This window comes from Camelus dromedarius, chromosome 31 (genome assembly GCF_036321535.1).
Source record: "Camelus dromedarius isolate mCamDro1 chromosome 31, mCamDro1.pat, whole genome shotgun sequence".
Lineage (NCBI taxonomy): Eukaryota > Metazoa > Chordata > Mammalia > Artiodactyla > Camelidae > Camelus > Camelus dromedarius.
The window spans coordinates 9,547,702-9,567,049 of record NC_087466.1 but is presented as its reverse complement, the minus strand read 5'-3'; the positions used below and the strand labels follow the sequence as shown (position 1 = coordinate 9,567,049).

At 48.9% G+C, this 19,348-nt stretch overlaps 1 protein-coding gene across 1 annotated transcript; it reads right to left on the bottom strand.

The window, feature by feature from the left end:
* Positions 1-897: 897 nt before the first annotated feature.
* Positions 898-6,262, bottom strand: FICD (FIC domain protein adenylyltransferase). The gene is made up of 3 exons (XM_031442928.2): positions 6,177-6,262; positions 4,378-4,735; positions 898-3,575 (listed from the first exon to the last, which is right to left on the bottom strand). The coding sequence occupies exons 2-3, from the start codon at positions 4,676-4,678 to the stop codon at positions 2,500-2,502; spliced, it is 1,377 nt and encodes a 458-aa protein (XP_031298788.1). The 5' UTR covers positions 4,679-4,735; positions 6,177-6,262; the 3' UTR covers positions 898-2,499.
* Between the last annotated feature and the right edge of the window lie 13,086 nt (positions 6,263-19,348).

Below are 19,348 nucleotides of genomic sequence, written 5' to 3'. Positions count from 1 at the left end.
CACGTGCCTGGCCTTGAGCTTTTGTGTTTGTCCGCTTGTAGCCCACCTCCTTCCCCTCTGAGGTCCCCTGTAAGGAGGGCCATCCCAGACGACACAGCGTTCACCCGATGGTACCGTAGCACGTGTCTCTAAGGACTTGAGACCGTGGCCTTGATCATTATTTCTACAAACATTAGCAGTAATACCTTAATGTCATCAACTATCCAGGCAAACTTCCAGTTTCCTGGGTAAGTCTTTTAATCTGTAGGTTCCTTCTACCTCGTCTTTCTTGCACAGAACACTTTTTTGTTAGGTGTTACTTTTGAATTCAAGCAGCAGCTGAGACTCAGTCATAGGAACCTGTGCTCACTGCAGTGGCCATCCACTTCCCTGTCCTGGGGGTGTGGGTCAGTCGGGGACCCAAGAGCCGCAGGCATCTCCTTACTGGTCCAGGTCGCTGTGGCGCTGGGCCGCGCCGCGCCGTGTCCAGGTGAGCCATTTTGTCCTCTTGTGTTTGTTGCCAGTCCTCCGACCTCACGTCATCTGCTCAGATGTCCACAGGGGCTCATTAACAGCAGTGGACCTTTCGGACTTGAGTGGGACCTGATTTAGGTTCAGGGAGTTGACTGTTCTAGAAATGGATTTTTGGGGACATAGAAGTGGGTCTGTTTCCCCGTAAACAGATACATGAAGAGCCATTTCAGTTGCCTGCTCCTTAGTGCAAGACCACTAATTCATCCCTGTCAACCTTGGCAGACAGCTTATCCAGCCAGCTCTGTCTCGTTTTCTTGTTGAATTACATCACCTTGCACCTGTTTTTCTCCTAGAACAATTTAAATAGGGCAAAAGGTTCTGAAAGCATCCCTCCTTAGGATAAATAGGAACAGCTCCTGAACAAGACAGCAGAGTCTCAGGCACTTATGTAACAAAATACTTTATTATCAGTAATCTGTTAAAATAATATCTTTCACGTTTGCTAATAAAGTGCAAATCTCTCCCCATGGTACAGAGCAAACACGTCTGTCAGGCTTCCGCGGTGCACTTACAAAAGCAAGATGAGAGGAGTTAAGGTTTAAGAAATACCTCGCGGCAGCACACACATACAAAAGTACTTTTTATAAAGGTTTGAGTACCATTTGGGGCCATCTCATCCATCGTCTCACTTAACCTTTCAGAACTACTCTGTGCTTAGTATACCGTCAGCTGACCACTTGCTACGTCAGAACAGTGACCTCATCCCTGTGAGGCTGTGACTTCTCAAGTCAGACGGCACTTGGTAGACAGTCACCATCATTCAGACGCAAAGTGCGCACAGCGTCAGACAGCACTGGCTTGGTGCCCGCATAAGGGGCCCCTCGTTTCCAGCCCTGCAGACTCTGGATAGCAGCAGTCGTGTTGGCACTTGGGCCACGTGTGATTGGACAGTCTCCTTCCATGATGACAATTTGGGACCTTGGCTGTGTGACACGTAATGTTTCCTCTTTTTACAAGTTGCTAGGGAAGTAAGGCCACTCCTCTGAGGCACTCTAGTCTGCCTCCCCGAGGGGATGCCGGGCCGTACACTGGCCGTGGGGCAGGTGAGTAAGTGGATTAAAGCGGACACGTTGGGGCTGTGGTCAGCTTTTTCTTAGTTCCTAAGAACAGGCACACTTATCACAGACGCTTGTTTGGCACTGACATGGCATCTGTCTTCTAATACTTGATTTGCAGCAGGATTTAATTGTTGGGTGACAAACCCAGAGAACTTCTAGACTCAAACATCTGATCTGAGTTGCTGCCAGCATGAGAAACACTGATTGATAGAAAGAAACCAGGTGAGCCCCGTCCCTGTTCTTAAATAGAAAAACAGTCTTGATGTGGAAAAATGCCAGCCTCTGGGCCTGGAGTTTGCCAACCATGGCTCAAAAGAATCCTCGGAACAAGGTACCAGACCAGCAGTATCGTCAGCATTCCTGTCTTACCTCGCACTTGCTCTAGCAGCGAGGGCTGGCCACAGCACTCACCGCTGGGTGGGGGAGCCGACACCTGAAAGGATGGCAACCAGGTTCTCCTCAGACGAGCCGACTTCCCAGGGAGTCCCAGACCCTCAGCCAGTTTCAGAAAGGCTGGGAGTTCTTCCTCTGGCTCTGTACCTCATCCCACAGCTTCCCCACCTCTCCTCCCCTTAGTGCAAATTCTGCTCCAGAACCTGTGTTCTGGTCACACCATGGACACTGTTGCCCCCCAAGCCTGCTGGCACCCTCCCCCTACCAGACTGGGGGCCACCAGCACAGACAGCTGATACCACACAGTTACCAGCTCCAAAGGAAATAAATAACTTGGCTGAATTATAAGTTATCTTAGGGACAAGGCTTAATAATTTAGTTTTCTTCTATAAAGAAACATCTGGAGGTCAAGAATGTTTTAAGTTCCTTATCCATCTCCTTTTGCTCAAGGAGATGAGGAGGTTTCTAAGAATGCTAAATTTGATTTTTATCCCCTCTGGGGACATCCTTTGTCATCAGGGGGGTACTGACAGCATTAGGGCTTCACGGGCAGCGTCTCCTTGAACCCAGAGTGGTTGGGTGTGGCCTCCGGCAGTGCCACCGGGCACTCTGTGGTGGCGAAGAGCAGGGTGTCTAGGGTGGTCTCTGTGCACTTGGCAATGAAGCGGATGAACGGCCTCACGTCGCCCTCGTTGGCGACCTCCAGGACGTGGTAGTACTCGGACCTCTGCTCCTTGCGGATGGTGATGGGCGGGTAGCCCGCCTGCATCAGGATGAGGTTCATCAGCAGGCGCGAGGTCCTGCCATTGCCGTCGATGAAGGGGTGGATGTACACGAGTTTGTAGTGCGCCAGGGCCGCGAACTCCACCGGGTGCAGGCTCATGGCGTCCTCGGAGTTGAGCCACTGAGTGAACTCCTGCATCTGCTTCTCCACATCCTGAGGGTGGGGCGGGACGTGGTGGCCCACGAGGACCTGTGTTGTGCGGAAGCGGCCGGCTTCCACCGGGTCCACGTAGCCCAGCACCCGCCGGTGGATCTCAAGCACGTCGCTGATGCTGACGGAGCCGAGGCGGGAGACCAGCGTGGCGTTGACGTACTTCATGGCCGCGTGCATGCCGATGACCTCATTCTGCTCCTCCAGGCTCTTCCCCGGCACGGCGTAGCGGGTCTCCAGGATGTGCCGGATCTCCGAGAGCGTGAGGGTGTTGCCCTCAATGGCGACCGTGTGGTAGATGTGGTGGTAGTATGTTTCCTCCATGACCCTGCGCAGTGCTGAGTTGCCCTTGGGGATGGACATGACCTTCTTCACTTTGCTGTCGATGATGCTGAAATACCTCTGATCGATCTCCTCCACCAGTGGCAGCGTCCGGTCCCGGTTGACCAGCGCCTTCTTGTGGTGGGGCGCGATGGTCAGCGCTCTGGTGTACAGGTAGTCTGCCTGGATGATGTCCTTGTCCTCCTCCGAGAAGATGCCCAGCTCATTGAGTGCGTCCACGAAGCCCGGGTCCATCATGAGCGCGTGCAGGAAGAGCCGGTGGGCCTTCTCCCGCTTGCCCTGGCGTTTCATCTCCAGGGCTTGGTTCAGAGCGGCTTTGGCTTCCAACTTACCGGCTAGAGAAGAGCCCAAGAAGCACGGTCAGGGAGGGCACGGAGGGGCAGAGGATGGCCGGGGGGCTGCTGGGTTTTGCCAGGGCCTCAGGGGCTCGATCCAGCCCACTGTACACGTGGGTGCATCATTCCCGCAGCCCAGTGGGGCTGGGTGCTGTGCACTGTCCATCTGGCCCAGGGCCGTTCTCTGTACTGTGGGGACGATACCTGGGCCCCCCGGCCCCCTCCTCTGACCAGCCATCCTGAGTGGCTGTTCCTCTGCAGCTCCCTCACCCCACCCCCTGCATCTTTTCCAGCTCCCAGCCATTGTCAGTTTCTGGAGGTGCTCGTTCCTGCCTCTGCCCCTTTAAGGCCCAGGCTGTGAAGGGCTCCTCCTATCCCTGGGCCTTTTAAAAAATTCCTAAACCTAGTGGGCTCCAGCTAGACCACCCTGCTCTACAGCTGGCCTTTTCCCACTGGCCCTCCCACCCCCAGTGCCGGCCACACCTGCCTTTTAGTTCCTTAAGTGCCCAGGGCTCTGTTAATTACCTTCTGGCCTCAGCCTGGAACACTTTCCACTCATGCTTTGTCCCTTGGGTCACCTCTCCTTGCACTCACATCTCAGCCCAGGCATCCCCTCCTCCAGAGAGCCTTCCTGGCGTGCTCCTATGGCTCCCTCTGCTTCCCCATCACCACACTGATGGCGCCGCATCTCAGCCACCTCTCACCTTGTCTGGCTGGGAGCTCAGAGCTGACCCTGCGCCCTGCACACAGGCCACAGTAATACCCACGGGGTGAATGAGCATTGAGAGACGGCCACTCTTACCTGGAGAGGCCTTGGTCTTGCTCACCAGCAGCGCTGCATCCCGGGAGGTGACACTGAGCTCCGTGGAGGGGCTGGTGCACTTGGTGCTGGCATGCTGCCCCCTGTCCAGCTTGGTCCTGAGCAGGTAGAAGCCTTTGAGCACAGCCAGACACTGCTCCTCCACGGCCCCCAGCGGCAGCAGCAGGGCCAGCAGGGACCCCAGCACCATGCTCAGCAGCGCCACCCACAGGAAGCGGCTCCAGACTGACACCCATTTGGGTTCAGTCACCGCCATCACTGAAGCCATCGGCGTGAGTGTCATCTGGACTCAGGGGGGACCCCCTGCACATATCCACAGTTACTCAGAGAGAAGCAGGATCTGCATGGAGACAGGAGTTGTAGGCGATAAAGCAGGGGAGCCAACACCTTCAGGATATGTTTCTGGCTACAGCTGAGGCTTGGAGACCTACGTGCCTCTGAAGTCACTATGATGAGAGGGTGGGGACAAGACAAGGAGGAGTAATAGGATGGGGGGGTCAACCTGGGAGGATTGGTGCTTCCTCCAAGGTGGTGTGGCTCTGCAGAAAGTAATGCCACAGCCCAGTATTTATTAAGCACTTAATGTAGGCCAGGCCCTTTGCTAAATCCTAAGGACCTCAAGTATACTGTATCCTACCATCATCATCACCTCACTCTACAGCTGGGACAGGCTCAGAGAGGTCATGTCCCTTCACTAGTGAGTGAGTGATGGCCTTAGGACTTGAGTTCAGAAACCCACAGCTCTTAAAGTCTTCCCCCTTAACCACAAATCTGTAGCCTTGGACCCCAAGCACTGGGGGTCCTGGACACCACACACACATCTCGATTGGCTAAGGCAGTGCTGAGGCCCATTTGTTGATGAGCACAACCGTTTGGAGGCCTGATTTATTGCCACCCAGGTGTCCGATACCAACTCAATGCTGTTTCCCCCTCCGGCCTTTCTTTCCTGGTCTGTTCAGCTGGGATCCCACCTAGAGTTTGGGCAGTCTGAGCATCTCAGAAAAAAAAAAAAAAAAAAATTCAGGCTGTGGGCCAGACTGGGTGACTGCTTGCCTTCTGGGACAAGGAGCAGGTGCTTGGGGCTGGCAGGGGCAGTGGAGAGGTCCGGGATGCAAGCACCATCATGCAAACAATAAGCATTTATTAGGCAACTGTGGTGTGCTGGGCATTGATCTGAGTGCTGGCCATGCTTTATCTCACTTAATCCTCACTACCCCACAAAGGAAAGCCGTAGGCTCCACTTTACTAATGAGGAAACTAAGGCCCAGAGTAAGTCAATTCCCAGAGGGCCCACATGTAAACAGAGGAATGGGGAAGGACTCGCCAGTGCATCTGGGGACAGAGGGCCCAGATCTTCACCTCACTCTACCTTATTCATAACCAGGGCCCAAGCACCTGCTCTTGGTTCTGGACCAAGACTCAGAAATGACTGATAAGGGTTCCGAACGCTCAAGGTTACAGTCTAATGAGGGTGCTGGCTCGTTGATAACAGAACATCTCAGGAGGCTTGGTACGCGCTCTAACGGGGGTACAGAAGAGGGTGTGGGTCACTGCTTCCTCCAAGTGGTGGGGACGGGCTCCTCGGCGGGGCTGACGTTGGCCAGGGAGGATCTGTGTTCCCTGAGGCTCGAATCTCACCCATTACTAGCTAGGAAGGGGGAAATTGAGGCCCGGAGAGGCGAGGAGCCTGGACTAAGGTCATTCTGAGGAGCCACCCCTTCCCGAACCCCACCCAAGGCTTGCTGCCCCGCCGCACCCTCCCGGGCTGGCTCCCTCCTCACCGCGCGCCGCTGCCGGACCCCGCCTCGGTCTGACCGGCGCTGGAAGTCTCCCTGGTCGCGGGCTCCCGGGGCCCACCTCCACTGCCGGCCCGTGACCCCGCCCTCGGCGACTCGCCATTGGCCAGCCCACCATCCTCGCCGCTGCAGATTGGCTTTCTCAATTTGTCTATCGCTCGCATTTCCGGGTTCCCGCGCCCACCTCCCCTTTCCCGGGAAAGACGCGCCGTGGGCCACTCCCATTGGTTCCTTTCTGTGTTGGTCTCGTGCCCGCAGGAGCCAATAAGCAGTGGGAGGGGCGGGGCCTGGGCGTCAAGCGGGAGCAGCCGGTGCTGAAAACTCCCAGAGATGTTTTGGGGCGCGCTGAGTGCGGGCCTGGAATTGGAGGTTCCACTCCCCTTTCCCTTAGATTTCCTTGTCCACGTGGCCCCTCTCCTGGCCTTAGTTTCCTTAAGTTTAAAATGTGGATGCTGATGGTTTACCCCTCTCCACCACGTTAGTCTGACTTCACAGCCTCCGCTGTCAGCCGCGGCTCTGTGCGACCAGTGTCGCCCTGTTTCCCGTCACTCACCTCTTTCACTCTTCGTAATTTGCACCCTCTCGACAAGGGCCAGGCTGGTTCTCTTGCTTCCAAGTGTGGATAAAGAATGTTAACCTGCCATTCCCGTAAACAAACAATGGCCTGCCCTCAGCCATGCCAGCAGCATAGTTGGTGTGCCCTTAGGGGAATTCAGGATGGGGCTAAAGCCCTAGATAAGATGCATATCAAAAGGAATACTTTCAATAAGGCTAGATTCTTGCATCTTCTCATACATAGAAAAGCACTTAAAAATCGTTAACCTGAGATGTCTGTTTTTGGGATTAGTGGGAATCCTTGTTTATTTTTCCCCACCAGCAAAAACTCATATCCTGGCTCCTCTCTTACCTCTTTGGAACAATTCTTCAGAGCTGAGAGACTGGATCCCAGGCTACATAGTCCTCCGTAATTTGTTATGTCCCTGAATAAGACCGTTCTCAACTTTAAGACTGTGCATTTTCCCTCCCAGTTGGCAAAAGTTTTTTCCTTCAAGCAGAGAGCTGAAGCTTTCATCTTAATCCACAAATATTGAAAGTGCCCCAGGGTGCTGACATTAAGATGTTAGCAGTACAGACTCTGGAGTCAGGGAGACCTTGGCTTAAATTCAAACTTTGTCACCTTCACTCTGTGTGACCTGGGCAAAATCTCAGTTTCCCCATCTGTAAAATGGGGGCAAACAGCCTACCTCACTTTTGCCCTCAAGATTGGGATTTGCAGAAGGCCTGACTCCAAGTCAAGTTTCTCTTACCTGATACACAGCAAGCCAAAAAGCTGAGAAACTGAGGTTTTCAACACAGAGGATTTATTCGCAAGGCAGCCAAGCCAGGAAATGGGAGAACAAATCTCAAATCCACCTCCCTGAAGGCAAAGGGCTTGGGCTATTTGTGGAATGAAGGATAAAGCTGCAGGGCGTCCTATATGGGGACATCCCGTCCTATGTGTGTCTCATCTGAAGTGAAGATGAGACAGGAGGGAAGGGGTCAGAGCACAACCATTCAAAGAATGACACAGCAATTAACACCAAAATGATGGAGGATTCAACTCCCAGTTGGCTTTCAGGCTCAAGGTGGCGGGAGATTTGACTTCTAGTAGACCTTGAGCTTCATTATACGCTCATTGTAATATTAACATGGTAAATGACACTCCCACAGGTGCCATGAAAGCTTCCAGACTGACCATAGAAGGTCAAAGTGGGCGGTGGCCCAGTTCCTGGGAAACCCAGCCCCTTCCCCAGGGTAGTTGGAATGGTTCTCCACTTGTTGGCATGTGAAGCTACTGAGCCCATAAAAACTGGCAACACCATGCCTCGTGGCCTCTCTCATGCCCTCGAGATGGCCCGTACTCTGTCTATGGAGTGTGTACCTACTTTCACTTTAACCTGAGCACTCAACTCCCAACCTCATGGCCTTTCTCTCACCTGAAACAGCCTATACTCTATGTAGTATGTATCTCTCTAAATAAATCTATCTTTGCTCAACTGTGGCTCACTCTTGAATTCTTTACTGAGCGAAGCCAAGGACCCACACTTGGTGGGGCACGTCCCAGGAACCAGCCGAGAACTGGGACATGGCCCTCCTCTCACCCTACATTCGTTTTTCCTGTATCAAGGAGGGTGTCTAGTAAGCTTGGAACATCTGCCCAGGCTGGGTTGTGGGTTGCAAAGATTGATAGAAAAATCCTCTCCATTCTCCCTGGGTCATCTCTGTAAGTTGGCATATGGTCCTGATATAGGAAAAGGGCAGGGCACGAGAGGATGTCCATGTCCCAAGTCCCAGGTGAGTCCCTGGGATGCGCCCCCGCCAAGTGAGGGTCCTTGGCTTTGTGCAGGAAAGAATTCAACAGTGAGCCATAGTTGAGTAAAAGTGGTTTATTCAGAGAAAAGCACACTCCACAGATGGAGTGAAGGCCATCTCAAAAGGCAAGAGAAAAGGCCAGGAGGAGCAGGGTTTCTAGTTTTTATGGGCCTGGTAACTTTCATATGCTGACAAATGGGAGGATTATTCCAACTACTTTGGGAAAGGGGCTGGGATTCCTAGAAATTGGGCTATCCCCCACTTTTTGACCTTTTACGGTCAGCCTTCAAAGTGTCATGGCACCTGTGGGTGTCATTTAGCTGCTAATGGGTTACAATGAGCCTGTGATGAAGCTCAAGTTCTCCTGGGATCTGAGTCTGCCGCTATCTTGGTGCTAATTGCTGTTATCTTTCTTTTAATGGTTGTGCTCTGCCCTCTTCCCTCCTCTCCTGTCTCAGTAGGAAAATGAGCCTCCTAGACCTTCCTTGATTTCCAAAGGGCGGATTCAAGCAATTACTAATTAGAGGAGTGAGGGGAGGCAGAAACAAAGGAGGAACGGTCAAGAAAACAATAGTGAAGCCACTAACGGAGTCCTAGTTCTGGAAAAAGAGCAGGACCCTGTGGGTCCCTCCCTGGTACAAGTCCCTTCTGTGATCCCCATTTCTTTTATTGTAGGAAATAGGCTTCATTCAGCCTCCTTGACCTTCCCTGAGTTCCAAAGGGCAGATTCAAACAGGGAAGGGAAGGGGGGCAGAGACAAGGGAATGCAGCCTTGGGACAGGGTCCTGGTTCCTTCTTAAGGAGAAGACATAACAGTGTTTTGAGTTCTTCTGCCAGAACTAAGGCCCCCACCCAGGTGGAGGATAGTAATTTCAGGCTGAGCACAGATTCCTGGAGCCCCTCCCCATTCCCTCAGTCCCCACCCCATCCATCAGAAGAAAATCATACACCCTGCAACCCTCACCCCAAATTTTGCCTTTAAGAACTTCTTCCCCAAAACCCTCCGGGAGTTCGAGTCACTGGTTCTCCTCGCCTGGCCCTGCAATGCACCTTTCCGATATATATGAGTTTTCCTATGGGAACTAAGGTGAAACCCCCCCACCCCACCAGGTGGAGGAGGGGGGACTTCAGACTGAGCCCAAGATTCCTGGAACACTCACCCTCCCCCGTTACCTTACCATCCACCCATCAGAAGGAAGTCGTGCACCCTGCAGCCCTCACCCCAAAAGTTACCTTTAAAACTTAAAAAACAAAACAACAAAAACCTCTTGCCTGAAAACCCTCGAGGAGTCCTGGTCTTTCGAGGTTGCCTGTTTCCCTGGCACAGCCCCGCAATAAAATTTTCTCTGCTCCAAATTTCGACGTCTCTGTTTGGCCTCACCTTGTATCAGGCACACGAACTTGGGTTCCACAACATCTTGCAAGGCAGCCGAGCAAGGAGACTGGAGAACAAATCTTAAGGTCTCCTCTCCAAAGGCCCAGGGTGTTTGTGGGATGAAGAACAAAGCAGTGGGGCAATAGGAGGCAGGGAGAGGGTGGGGACGGTGATTGGGAAAAGGTGTGAGAATTTAGCACAGATGTAAATGAACCATAGCCCTCTGCACCTTCCAAAAGGGCGCCCAGGGGTCCTTGCGCATGTCCAGTTTAAGGATGGGTGGTTCTAGCCAATCTTCACCCGCTTAGCTCAAACCAGACACAGCTGACTCCAAGTTTCTAGAAAACAATACGGGCAAATATCTTCCTGTTTAAGCTCCGTGCTGCCCGGAGGACGTGCAAGTCTTAAAACAACCTTGATTAGTGGAGGCAGGTGGAATGGATTTAGCCCTCGGTTTCAGCCAGGGCCGCTCTCCCCGGCCTCAGTTTCCTTGGGTGTCAAATGGGGATGCTGATGCCTTCCTGTCTCCAGCCTGTGGGTCTGACTTCACAGCCCGTGTTCTCAGCCTCCTCTCTGTGCTGCCAGGTGGCCCTCCCTGCCCTGTCTCTCACCTCTCTCTATTCCTCCTGCCTTTGTAATTTGCATCCTTTCAAGAAGAGCCTGGCTGGTCCCCTTGCTTCCCACAGAGTTTTTTTTTTTTTTTCCCTTGAAGCAGAGAGCTGAAGCTTCCCTCTTAATTCACAAAGATTGAAATTAAACATCCAGGACGTGCCCAGAAATGCTGACATTAGGTTGGGAGCAGTCCAGATGCCGGAGACTGGGAGACCAGGTTCCAATTCAGACTTTGTCACCTTTGCTCTGTGTGCCCTTGACTCGCCAGTGACTCCGAGCCTCAGTTTCTCTGTCTGTAAAATGGGGGCCAACAGCCTTCCTAACTTTCACCCTCTCATTTGGGATTTGCAGGACTGGCCCTTGCAGGTCTGACCTCCGTCCTCTGTGACACCCGTCCCCACTGGGAGCCACTACCAGGTGGTGGTTGTAGGGGTCACCGATGGAGTTCAAATCCCAGCTCTGCTACCTGTGCGCTGAGTTACAGGCAGCAAGTGACTTGGCCTCGCTGACCCTCCCTTTGCTTTTCTGTAAGATGAGGATAATGCGATGACAGCACCTGCTCACGGGGGCATGCGTGAGGGCATCTGGCATAGAGCAAACACTTGCCAACGATCCACTGTTGCCATTATTCCTAGACAAGATGCCAAGTCATCACTGCAGTTATCTGCGGGAGAAACTTTCAAAGCTGCAGGCTGCTCCAACCACTGGAAAGAGAACCCAGTGTCCTGTCATGGTCTCAGTCTGATTCGGGTTTAGGGAAGTCATTGACCCAGAGCAGGAAGGGAAGCGCCCAGGCCAGAGAAGGGGACGTGGCAAGGTGAGGGACCCCACAGCTCTGGCCCTTGCCCGCTGGGCCCCCGTTTATACCTCATCACTGGCCCCATTCCCCCACAACCCTCAGCTCTTGGCACAGAGTGCGGCCCTTAGCAGATGCTTGAGAAATTTTGTCGAGTTGAATAAGAAAGATTAGAAGCAGGACCAAACATGGAGTTTGAGCTGGGCACTTACCGTCCGTCGCCAAGCTGGGTATCAAGGAGCTTGTGGACCTCTGCCCTCTCCCAGGCAATAAGGTGATGTGATCATCTGCTTTAAAAGGCACCATCCTCTGTCCAGTCCTTCTTGGAACGCCAAGTATAAATTCTCTCACGAGCTTAGACCCTGGTAGCCAATCCAGAAGCGATACAAGAACCCTTAATGAAAGACTGCCTGGGTGTGAGACACTGGGGAGAGGTGGGGAGTGTGGAGAAAGGGGGAACCCTTGTTCAGAGTGGGCAGCAGCTTCTCTGCTCCAGCCTACCTTTATTATGCCCGGGTGCAGCCCAAAAGTTGACAGATTTTTCCAGTTTTTCACCAGAAACGTCAGGCCTAGATTTTAAAGCAGTTGGCATGTCTGCCCACTGGTTACAGAGGGCTACCAGGTTGCCATCCCTATTGAAGTCTTTTAAAATGTGCGGGAGATTGTGGTAGGGAACACGGGGAAATAACACACAGAAGACCATCTCGGCAAATGACTGCACTACCATCTGGGGACACCAGGGGGCAGCACTTCACCTCCCATCACTTCCTTCAATCCCCTTGTCAGGAGATTCCACTCAATTTTCTTACCTCTGCTTGGTCTGCATTCAGCTGCGTTGAATGCACAAAATATGTCCCCGAAGTGATATTCAAAAGTTGGCTTTTTCCATCTTAAGCATTCTGTATTGGGTAGAAATTGCCTCCCCTGCGGTCCACGGAAGAGTTTTCGAAAAGCTTACCTTGACACTTGACAAAGACCCTGGAAAGTGGCTGCGTGGGAAATGTGTCCATTATGCAAAACAAAACAAAATAAAAAAAACCCTTATGCATCTTTAAGAAACAGCAGTCAAGTGCCTTCTCCTGGCTGAGTCGAATTCTATTGCTACGGAAACACAAAACTCCCCAACGTGAGGCTACATTGAGACGGCTTCAGAATGACTCAACGGCATTTAAAAGCAAATATACCCATACCAGGTCTCTCTCCCCTCACTCACAGGTTCTTCCTATTTCTTTGCCTGGATTTTTTTTCCTTCTCCCTGACGGCTGATTAATCCTTCCCATGCAGGCCCAGTAGGGGCAGGCTCAGTTTGTGGTGTCCCCAAGAGACAGAGTTTGGAGACCGTATGTAGGTGTCCCTGGGCTGATGATGTCTCATGCACTGGATTCAGGATGTGTCTCATGTCAATCTGTGTAAAACTGATTTTCACCATTGAATGGATCTCAGCCATGCAAATAAGTGCTCTCAGAACAGTCACAGGGGAAGCCCTATATCTTACTTAAAAAAAAAAGTTAACTGCTTTTTTTCATGTTCGATAACCAATGACTTTATTTCCAAAAAGTGAGACAGGATTATTACCGATGTAACAGAAGGCACAAATAAACAAGAAGGAAAAAAACAAAAACAAAACCACCTGTGCGCAATTGTGCTGAGTCTTTCTAACCCCTAAAGAAGGGAGAGCCCATTATTTATTTAGGTTTTCTTTAATTTTTTTCAGTAGCAGTTTTGTAGTTTTCTGTGCGGAGGTCTTATGTTTTGATGTTTTGGAGATCATAAAAAACACTGAAACTTAAAAAAAATTTTGCTATGTTATTTCTTCAACGAGGTGGCAGGCACACAGGTACCCATGGTATTATCTGTGCCCTCTGGATGCCTGAAATATTTCATAATTTAAAACTAGATGTGCATAGAAAAATAGCTAAGAAATACCAGTCACCAGCAGCCTTTCCCCCTAGCTGTTGAATGAAAGCTTTCGAGCCGTGTTACTCTCTTGGGCTGAAGAAACTGCCTACACCTGCCTGAAAATATGGTCATGTTGACGTGGAGACTGGCTTAAGGGCTCGAGCTGCTGGTTTAGATCGCAGCCTCTGAGAGATGTGACCAACACCCTATCCTCTTCCTGTGTGGTGCTGGTGACTCAGGGTGGCCAGCAGACCAGCAGGGAGTGTGAACCCTGATGTGCCTCAGATTTCCCAGATTCACCTGATTCCAGGCTGCCCTTCCTCCAGCGTCCGTCAGCGAGGCAGCCAGTGCCTGGGGTGTGCTGGGTAGAAGGCTGGAGACCCCCAGGACCCAGGTTTCAGGCCCCTTGGATGCACCCCAAAAGCGCTCAGTGAAAGCTTTCTGTTGCCATAGTAACACAGAGACATGGATGTTAATATGGGTGCCTAGCTAGCCAGGAAAGCCAAGCTTTTAATATGCAGTCCTCTCTTTAAAATAGGTTAGAATTCCTAGGACGGCTTTGGCTGGACATCAAAGGGTCCTTTTCAGGTACTGAGGAAACGCTCCTTAAAAATGATCGTGAAGTGAGTTCAGCCCTAATCAGGGAGATGCCGGCGGCTTTGGAGTTCTTAGAGGAACTGGAGAAATCAGTTTAGAGCCGAGGTAACTTTAAAAAAAGAAAAAAACAGCTTTATTAAGATACAATTCACACAGCAGACAATTTGCCCCTTTAAAGTGTACAGTTCAATTTTTTTTTTAGTATATTTACAGAGTTGGAAAACCATCATCCCCACAATCAATTTTAGAACTTTTCATCACCCCCAAAAGTACCTCCCTAATTCCTTTTAGCAGTCACCCCCATTTCTCCCCCCCCACCCCGTGGTCCTCCCTCAGCCCCTGGTGATCTATCTTCTGTCTGAATAAATTTCTCTCTTCTGGACACATTTCCTAAAAATGGAGTCATGTGATATGTGGCCTCTTGTGACTGGCTTCTTTCAGCGTTTTTATTCGTTGCCTCCTTAAGGTTTTCCACAGTTTCTCTGACAAAGGTGTCTCCATCCTCTTTAAGAACAATTCGTGGTTTGGGGGTGCAGCTACTAAATTAACACCTGCCCCATCCCCAGGCTGGAGATGAACAGGAGGGTTGGTGGATTCCTCCACCAACCCTCCTGTTCTTGCTTGAGCCTCCCTGGCTGCTCTGAGACTGTGGTGGGGAAAGTGGTCCCTTTGGAGCTCGGCTGGCCAGGTGTCAAGCCGGCCTGAGCTGCCAGGCTTCCCATGACTCCCTCTTTAGGGGAGTTATAATTACAACCAGCATGTGCTGACTAGGGGCATCAATGTGGTAAGTCCATCTCATTGCTACAGATCTTTTTTTTTTTTCTTTTTATGGAATTCTCCTAAAAGCCCCCTCTTTTACTTAATCCAGATATTTTGCTGAGCCTACAACCAGGGTCAGTTTTTTCTTTCTCAGCCATTAACCATGCGTAAGAAATAACCTCACTTTTCACCTTCTGCTAGTCTAGACACTTCACGTGTTTATTAATTATTATTATTATTATTATTATTATTGCAGTAAAATGCATAGACATAGACTTCCAACTCCTCTGGGTAAATACCAAGAAGCTTGATGGCTGGGTCATACGGTAAGAGCATGTTTAGTTTTGTAAGAAGTCACCAAACTGTCTTCCAAAGTGGCTGTCCCATTTTGCATCCCCACCAGCAATGAATGAGCGTTCCTGTTGCTCCACAGCCTCTCCAGCGTTTGACGCTGTCAGTGTTCCAGACTGTGGCTCTTCTAATGGGTGTGGTGGGGTCTCACCGTTATTTTAATTTGCATTTCTCTGAGGACATATGACGGGGAGCCCAATGCCCTTTTCCCATTGACAGGTTTTTGTGGCTTAGTTGAAAAAGTTGGTTAAAGCAGAGAAATAGAGAGTTTTATATCCTAGAATATGTTATCTTATCTTTTCTTTTAACTTACACATACAAGTTTTCTGTACCTTAATTTTCCATTATTAAATCGGGTTGTTAATTAAGTCATTAATATTGGGTGAATTGATTATTGATAATGAGTTAATTGATTGATGTTTCATATCATCTTTCCTGCACTCATCAGTGTATTTTGGTGTATTTTATTTATTTTTTTTTTTGCAGGGGAGGTAAGTAGGTTTTTTTTTTTTTTTTTTTTTTTTTTTTTTTTTGTAAGAGGCAGTTCTGGGGTTTGAACCCAGGACCTTGTGCATCCTAAGCATGTGCTCTACCACTTAAGTTATACCCTCCCCACTTGGTGTATTTTAAATATAATGAGAATTTCAAGACACTTGCAAAACAGACTACAAAACTCTCCCAGACTTTTGTCATCTCTCCCCACCTCCATGTTTGATAGCTGCCTGCAATTAATTTTTCATCAATTTCTATTTAGGAATTTGACTTTCTCAGGGTTTTCCAAAGATACTCAACTTAGTTTTCATAGAAACAATCTTCTTTTCCCCTTATATTTTATCCTACCTGCTACATACTATTTACCTAAAATATGTAATTACAATAGTGAGTGTAACTGGCAGAAGGAGATTTGGGGGCAAACAGCTAGTTTTGGTAAGCAGACAGCTCAACCAGTGGCTGACTGGGTGTGCAATGGTTTAGTCTAGTTACAAGACAAAATCAGACCAACCCAAATTGAACAAAATTCTACAAACTATCAAAAGTGTCCAGATCATAAAAGGCAAGGAAAGACTCTGGAACTATTACATATAGAAATACATTGAAGAAAAATGACAATTAAATCTGTGGCGGGGGGTGGTGGGAAGGGTTAAATTGGGAGTTTGAGATTTGAAGATACTACTATATACAAAATGGATAAATAACAAGTTCCAACATCTTGTATCGATCTATAAGAAAAAGAATATGAAAAGGAATATGTATGTGTGTATGACTGAAACATTACGCTGTACGCCAGAAACTGAGATAACATTGTAAACTCTTCTTCAGTTAAAAAAATATAAATTTTGTTTGTTGTTTTTTTAAATTGTTTTTTTTTTTTTTTGATGGGGAGAATTAGGTTTAGTTATTTTTTAAATGGAGGTAGTGGGGATGGAACCCAGGAATTCATGCACGCTAAGCATGTGCTCTACCACTGAGCCATACCCTCCCCCCTACACTGAGCTACACCCTCCCTTAAGTAAAGATGCGAAACAGGCTGCCCTAAATCCTCCCCAACCCGAAAACATGAGTGAGGGGAAATTGCATAACCTCCTGGCAGGATTTTTGTAGAAGGGATGTAAGTCACGTGCAAAGTGATTTTTGGGAGCTGGCGGAAGAGAGCCGAGTGTGAGAGTGACGCAGTCCACCTGATGTGTCGCCTCGGCTCAGCCTGGTGGTGAAAACACTGGCTCAGTGGTAGAGCACGTGCTTAGCATGCAGGAGGTCCTGGGTTCCATTCCCAGCACCTCCATTAAGATAAATAAATAAAAACCTAACTACCCACCCCCTCCCCCCAAAAAATACTGGCTCTGAAGACTGACCTGGGTTCAAATCTGGACTCCACTATGCCCCAGATAGGTGACCTCAGGCAAATGCCCCCGCCTCCCTGAGCCTCAGTTTCCCTATTGTTAGTGGGACTAACAATAATACCTCTATCAGGATTATTTGGGAAAAGAAACCCCGTCATGCTTTTCGGCCATCTGTGAATCACCTGTTTCATTCTTAACATTTTTCTTTAAATCAACTTGTAAACACAGAGCTTCATGCTAAGGCAGTAATGCTGGTGACATCATGGGTGCAAAGTGTTTTTTTCCTACCACACATCGTAACTGTACTCAAAAAATATTTGTCCCACCAGAAATTCAGCTTCTGAACAAAGCCAGAAATCTGTGTGTATTTTGCTTGCTGCTATAACTCCAGCACAGTGCCTGACACATCACAGGTGCTTAATAAACGTTTGTTCAATGAATGCATGAACAAATGACCTCAAATCATCCTCTGCACTTTGAGATAATGCCGAGAAGGCATGCTTGGCTCCTGGCTCATCGTGAGCCTTTGATAAATGTTGGCTATCATGATTATTAGCTTGCGTGGCCAGAGGAACTGGAGGTTGGAAGGCCACCTGCCCTGCCCTGACCCAGCAGACATGTTCCTGCCTCTTTAGTTCCAGGTCGGGGGACTCAAACCCAGTGAACCTGAGACATCCTTTGGCTCCTTCTGATTACTTGGTCCAGATGGCTGGACTGAGCAGAACCTTGACAATGGGGAAGAAGCTGCGGCATCTAGATGGAGATGTTCACGGTCCACGAGGGCTCAGGGTACACGATGGCTCAGTCCTTAGCCATCATTTATTATGGCTGCAAGCATTTTTGTGAAGGAGATGGCAGGCGTTTGGGCATGTAGCTGCTTCCAGATGTCCATCATAAATGCTCCGCACTTGCTTAGTTTCCAGGAACATAAAACCCGCTGTCAGTGGACTTGCCCAGAGCCTGTATTTGCTGCGTTTTTGTTCCTGTTTAGTTATTACATTAAGTCTCCTGTGATTACAGAGCCGACAGCTGGTAAGGATTTGCATATGGCATGAAATTAAGTTAGTTCATTTTAATGTCTAAACTGAGCAGGGCGCGAATTTGTCTGGTGAAAACTCTGTCTCCCTTATCTGTGTTTGCACATCTGCTTTAGGCATTAGCCTCTCATGTCTCAAAGTTTCATTTCTCCTCACTTCACCCAGGGAGGACCGGGGATTGATCGTCTGCTTTCTCTAGAATTTCAGAAGGGATTTTTACACTTGGGGCTTGGAATGTTCTCCTCTAGGTTTGGGGAGGAATTAAGACTCAAGAGCTGCTGTGAAGAGAACAGCATTCCATTCCCCAGCTTTGTGTCTTTTTTTTTTTTTTTTTTTTTTTTTTGCTGTGCTGCCTTGGGGAAGTCACTTTCCCTCTCTGGACCTCAATTTTTTCATCTGTCAAATGGGGATTGGAAGTAAATAAGTGTTCATCTATGGGGGTGCTTTTGACATTTGGGGTGGGGTGATTTTTTAAAAAATTGAAGTGTAGTTGATTTACAGTGTTGTGTTAGTTTCTGATGTACAGCATGGTGATTCAGTTACACACATACATATTCTTTTTCATTATAGGTTATTATAAGCTATCAAATATTCCCTGTGCTATACAGTAGGTCCTTGTTGTTTATCTATTTTATGCATAGTAGTATGTATCTGCTAATCCCAAACTCCTAATTTATACCTCCCCCATTTCCCCTTTGGTAACCATAAGTTTGTTTCCTGTGTCTGTGTGTCTGTTTCTATTTCGTAAATAAGTTCATTTGTGTCATTTTTTAGATTCCACATGTAAGTGGTATCATATGATATTTATCTTTCTCTGTCTGATTTACTTCACTTAGTATGATCATCTCTGGGTCCATCCATGTTGCTGCAAATGGCATTATTTCATTCTTCTTCATTATTTCATTCTTCTTTATTCCATCATATATATATATGATGGAATACTATATATATATATATATATATATAGTATTCCATCATATATATACATATAATATATATATTACAGTATTACATCTCAGACCTGTTCTGAACTGTGGAACAGAATGGTCAACAAGATAGACACACTTCCTGCCTTCATATCCTTGGAAAATCTCTGACCTTTCACTCACGGTGAAGCAAAATCAATAAAATCAAGATTGGTTTTAAGATCCCCAAATGCAGTGTTTGAAATCAGAGTTGCTACACCCAAGCCTACAAATGTGGTCTCCCTCCTGGCTGTATTTTTGGGGGAGGGGAGGGGCCCAGAATATGCTTAAAAATTTAAAAAATAGTGGCTAATTTGAAAATATGATTTCACTTAAAAATGCCTAGTTCCAACTTTTCTCGAAGTAACTAGATGAGCTGGCAGCCCTTGCCCTGCATTCCTCGGGGGGCCTTTGTTGGCCTGAGTGGCAGGGGATGACCCTAGGGAGCCAGGGGAGTGGTTTTTGGTTCACCCTGTTTCCTGCCTGGTCCGGCTCAGTACTCAGCACCTGCCTGTCCCCTGGTAACCACAAGTTTGTTTTCTGTGTCTGTGAGTCAGTTTCTGTTTTGTAAAT

Bases quoted from the DNA above. Each gene is read 5' to 3' on its own strand.
- FICD (XM_031442928.2), bottom strand. From the start codon at position 4,678: ATGACACTCACGCCGATGGCTTCAGTGATGGCGGTGACTGAACCCAAA. The intron at 3,576-4,377 runs GTAAGAGTGGCC...GCTCTTCTCTAG, and splicing joins CAAGACCAAGGCCTCTCCAG to CCGGTAAGTTGGAAGCCAAA.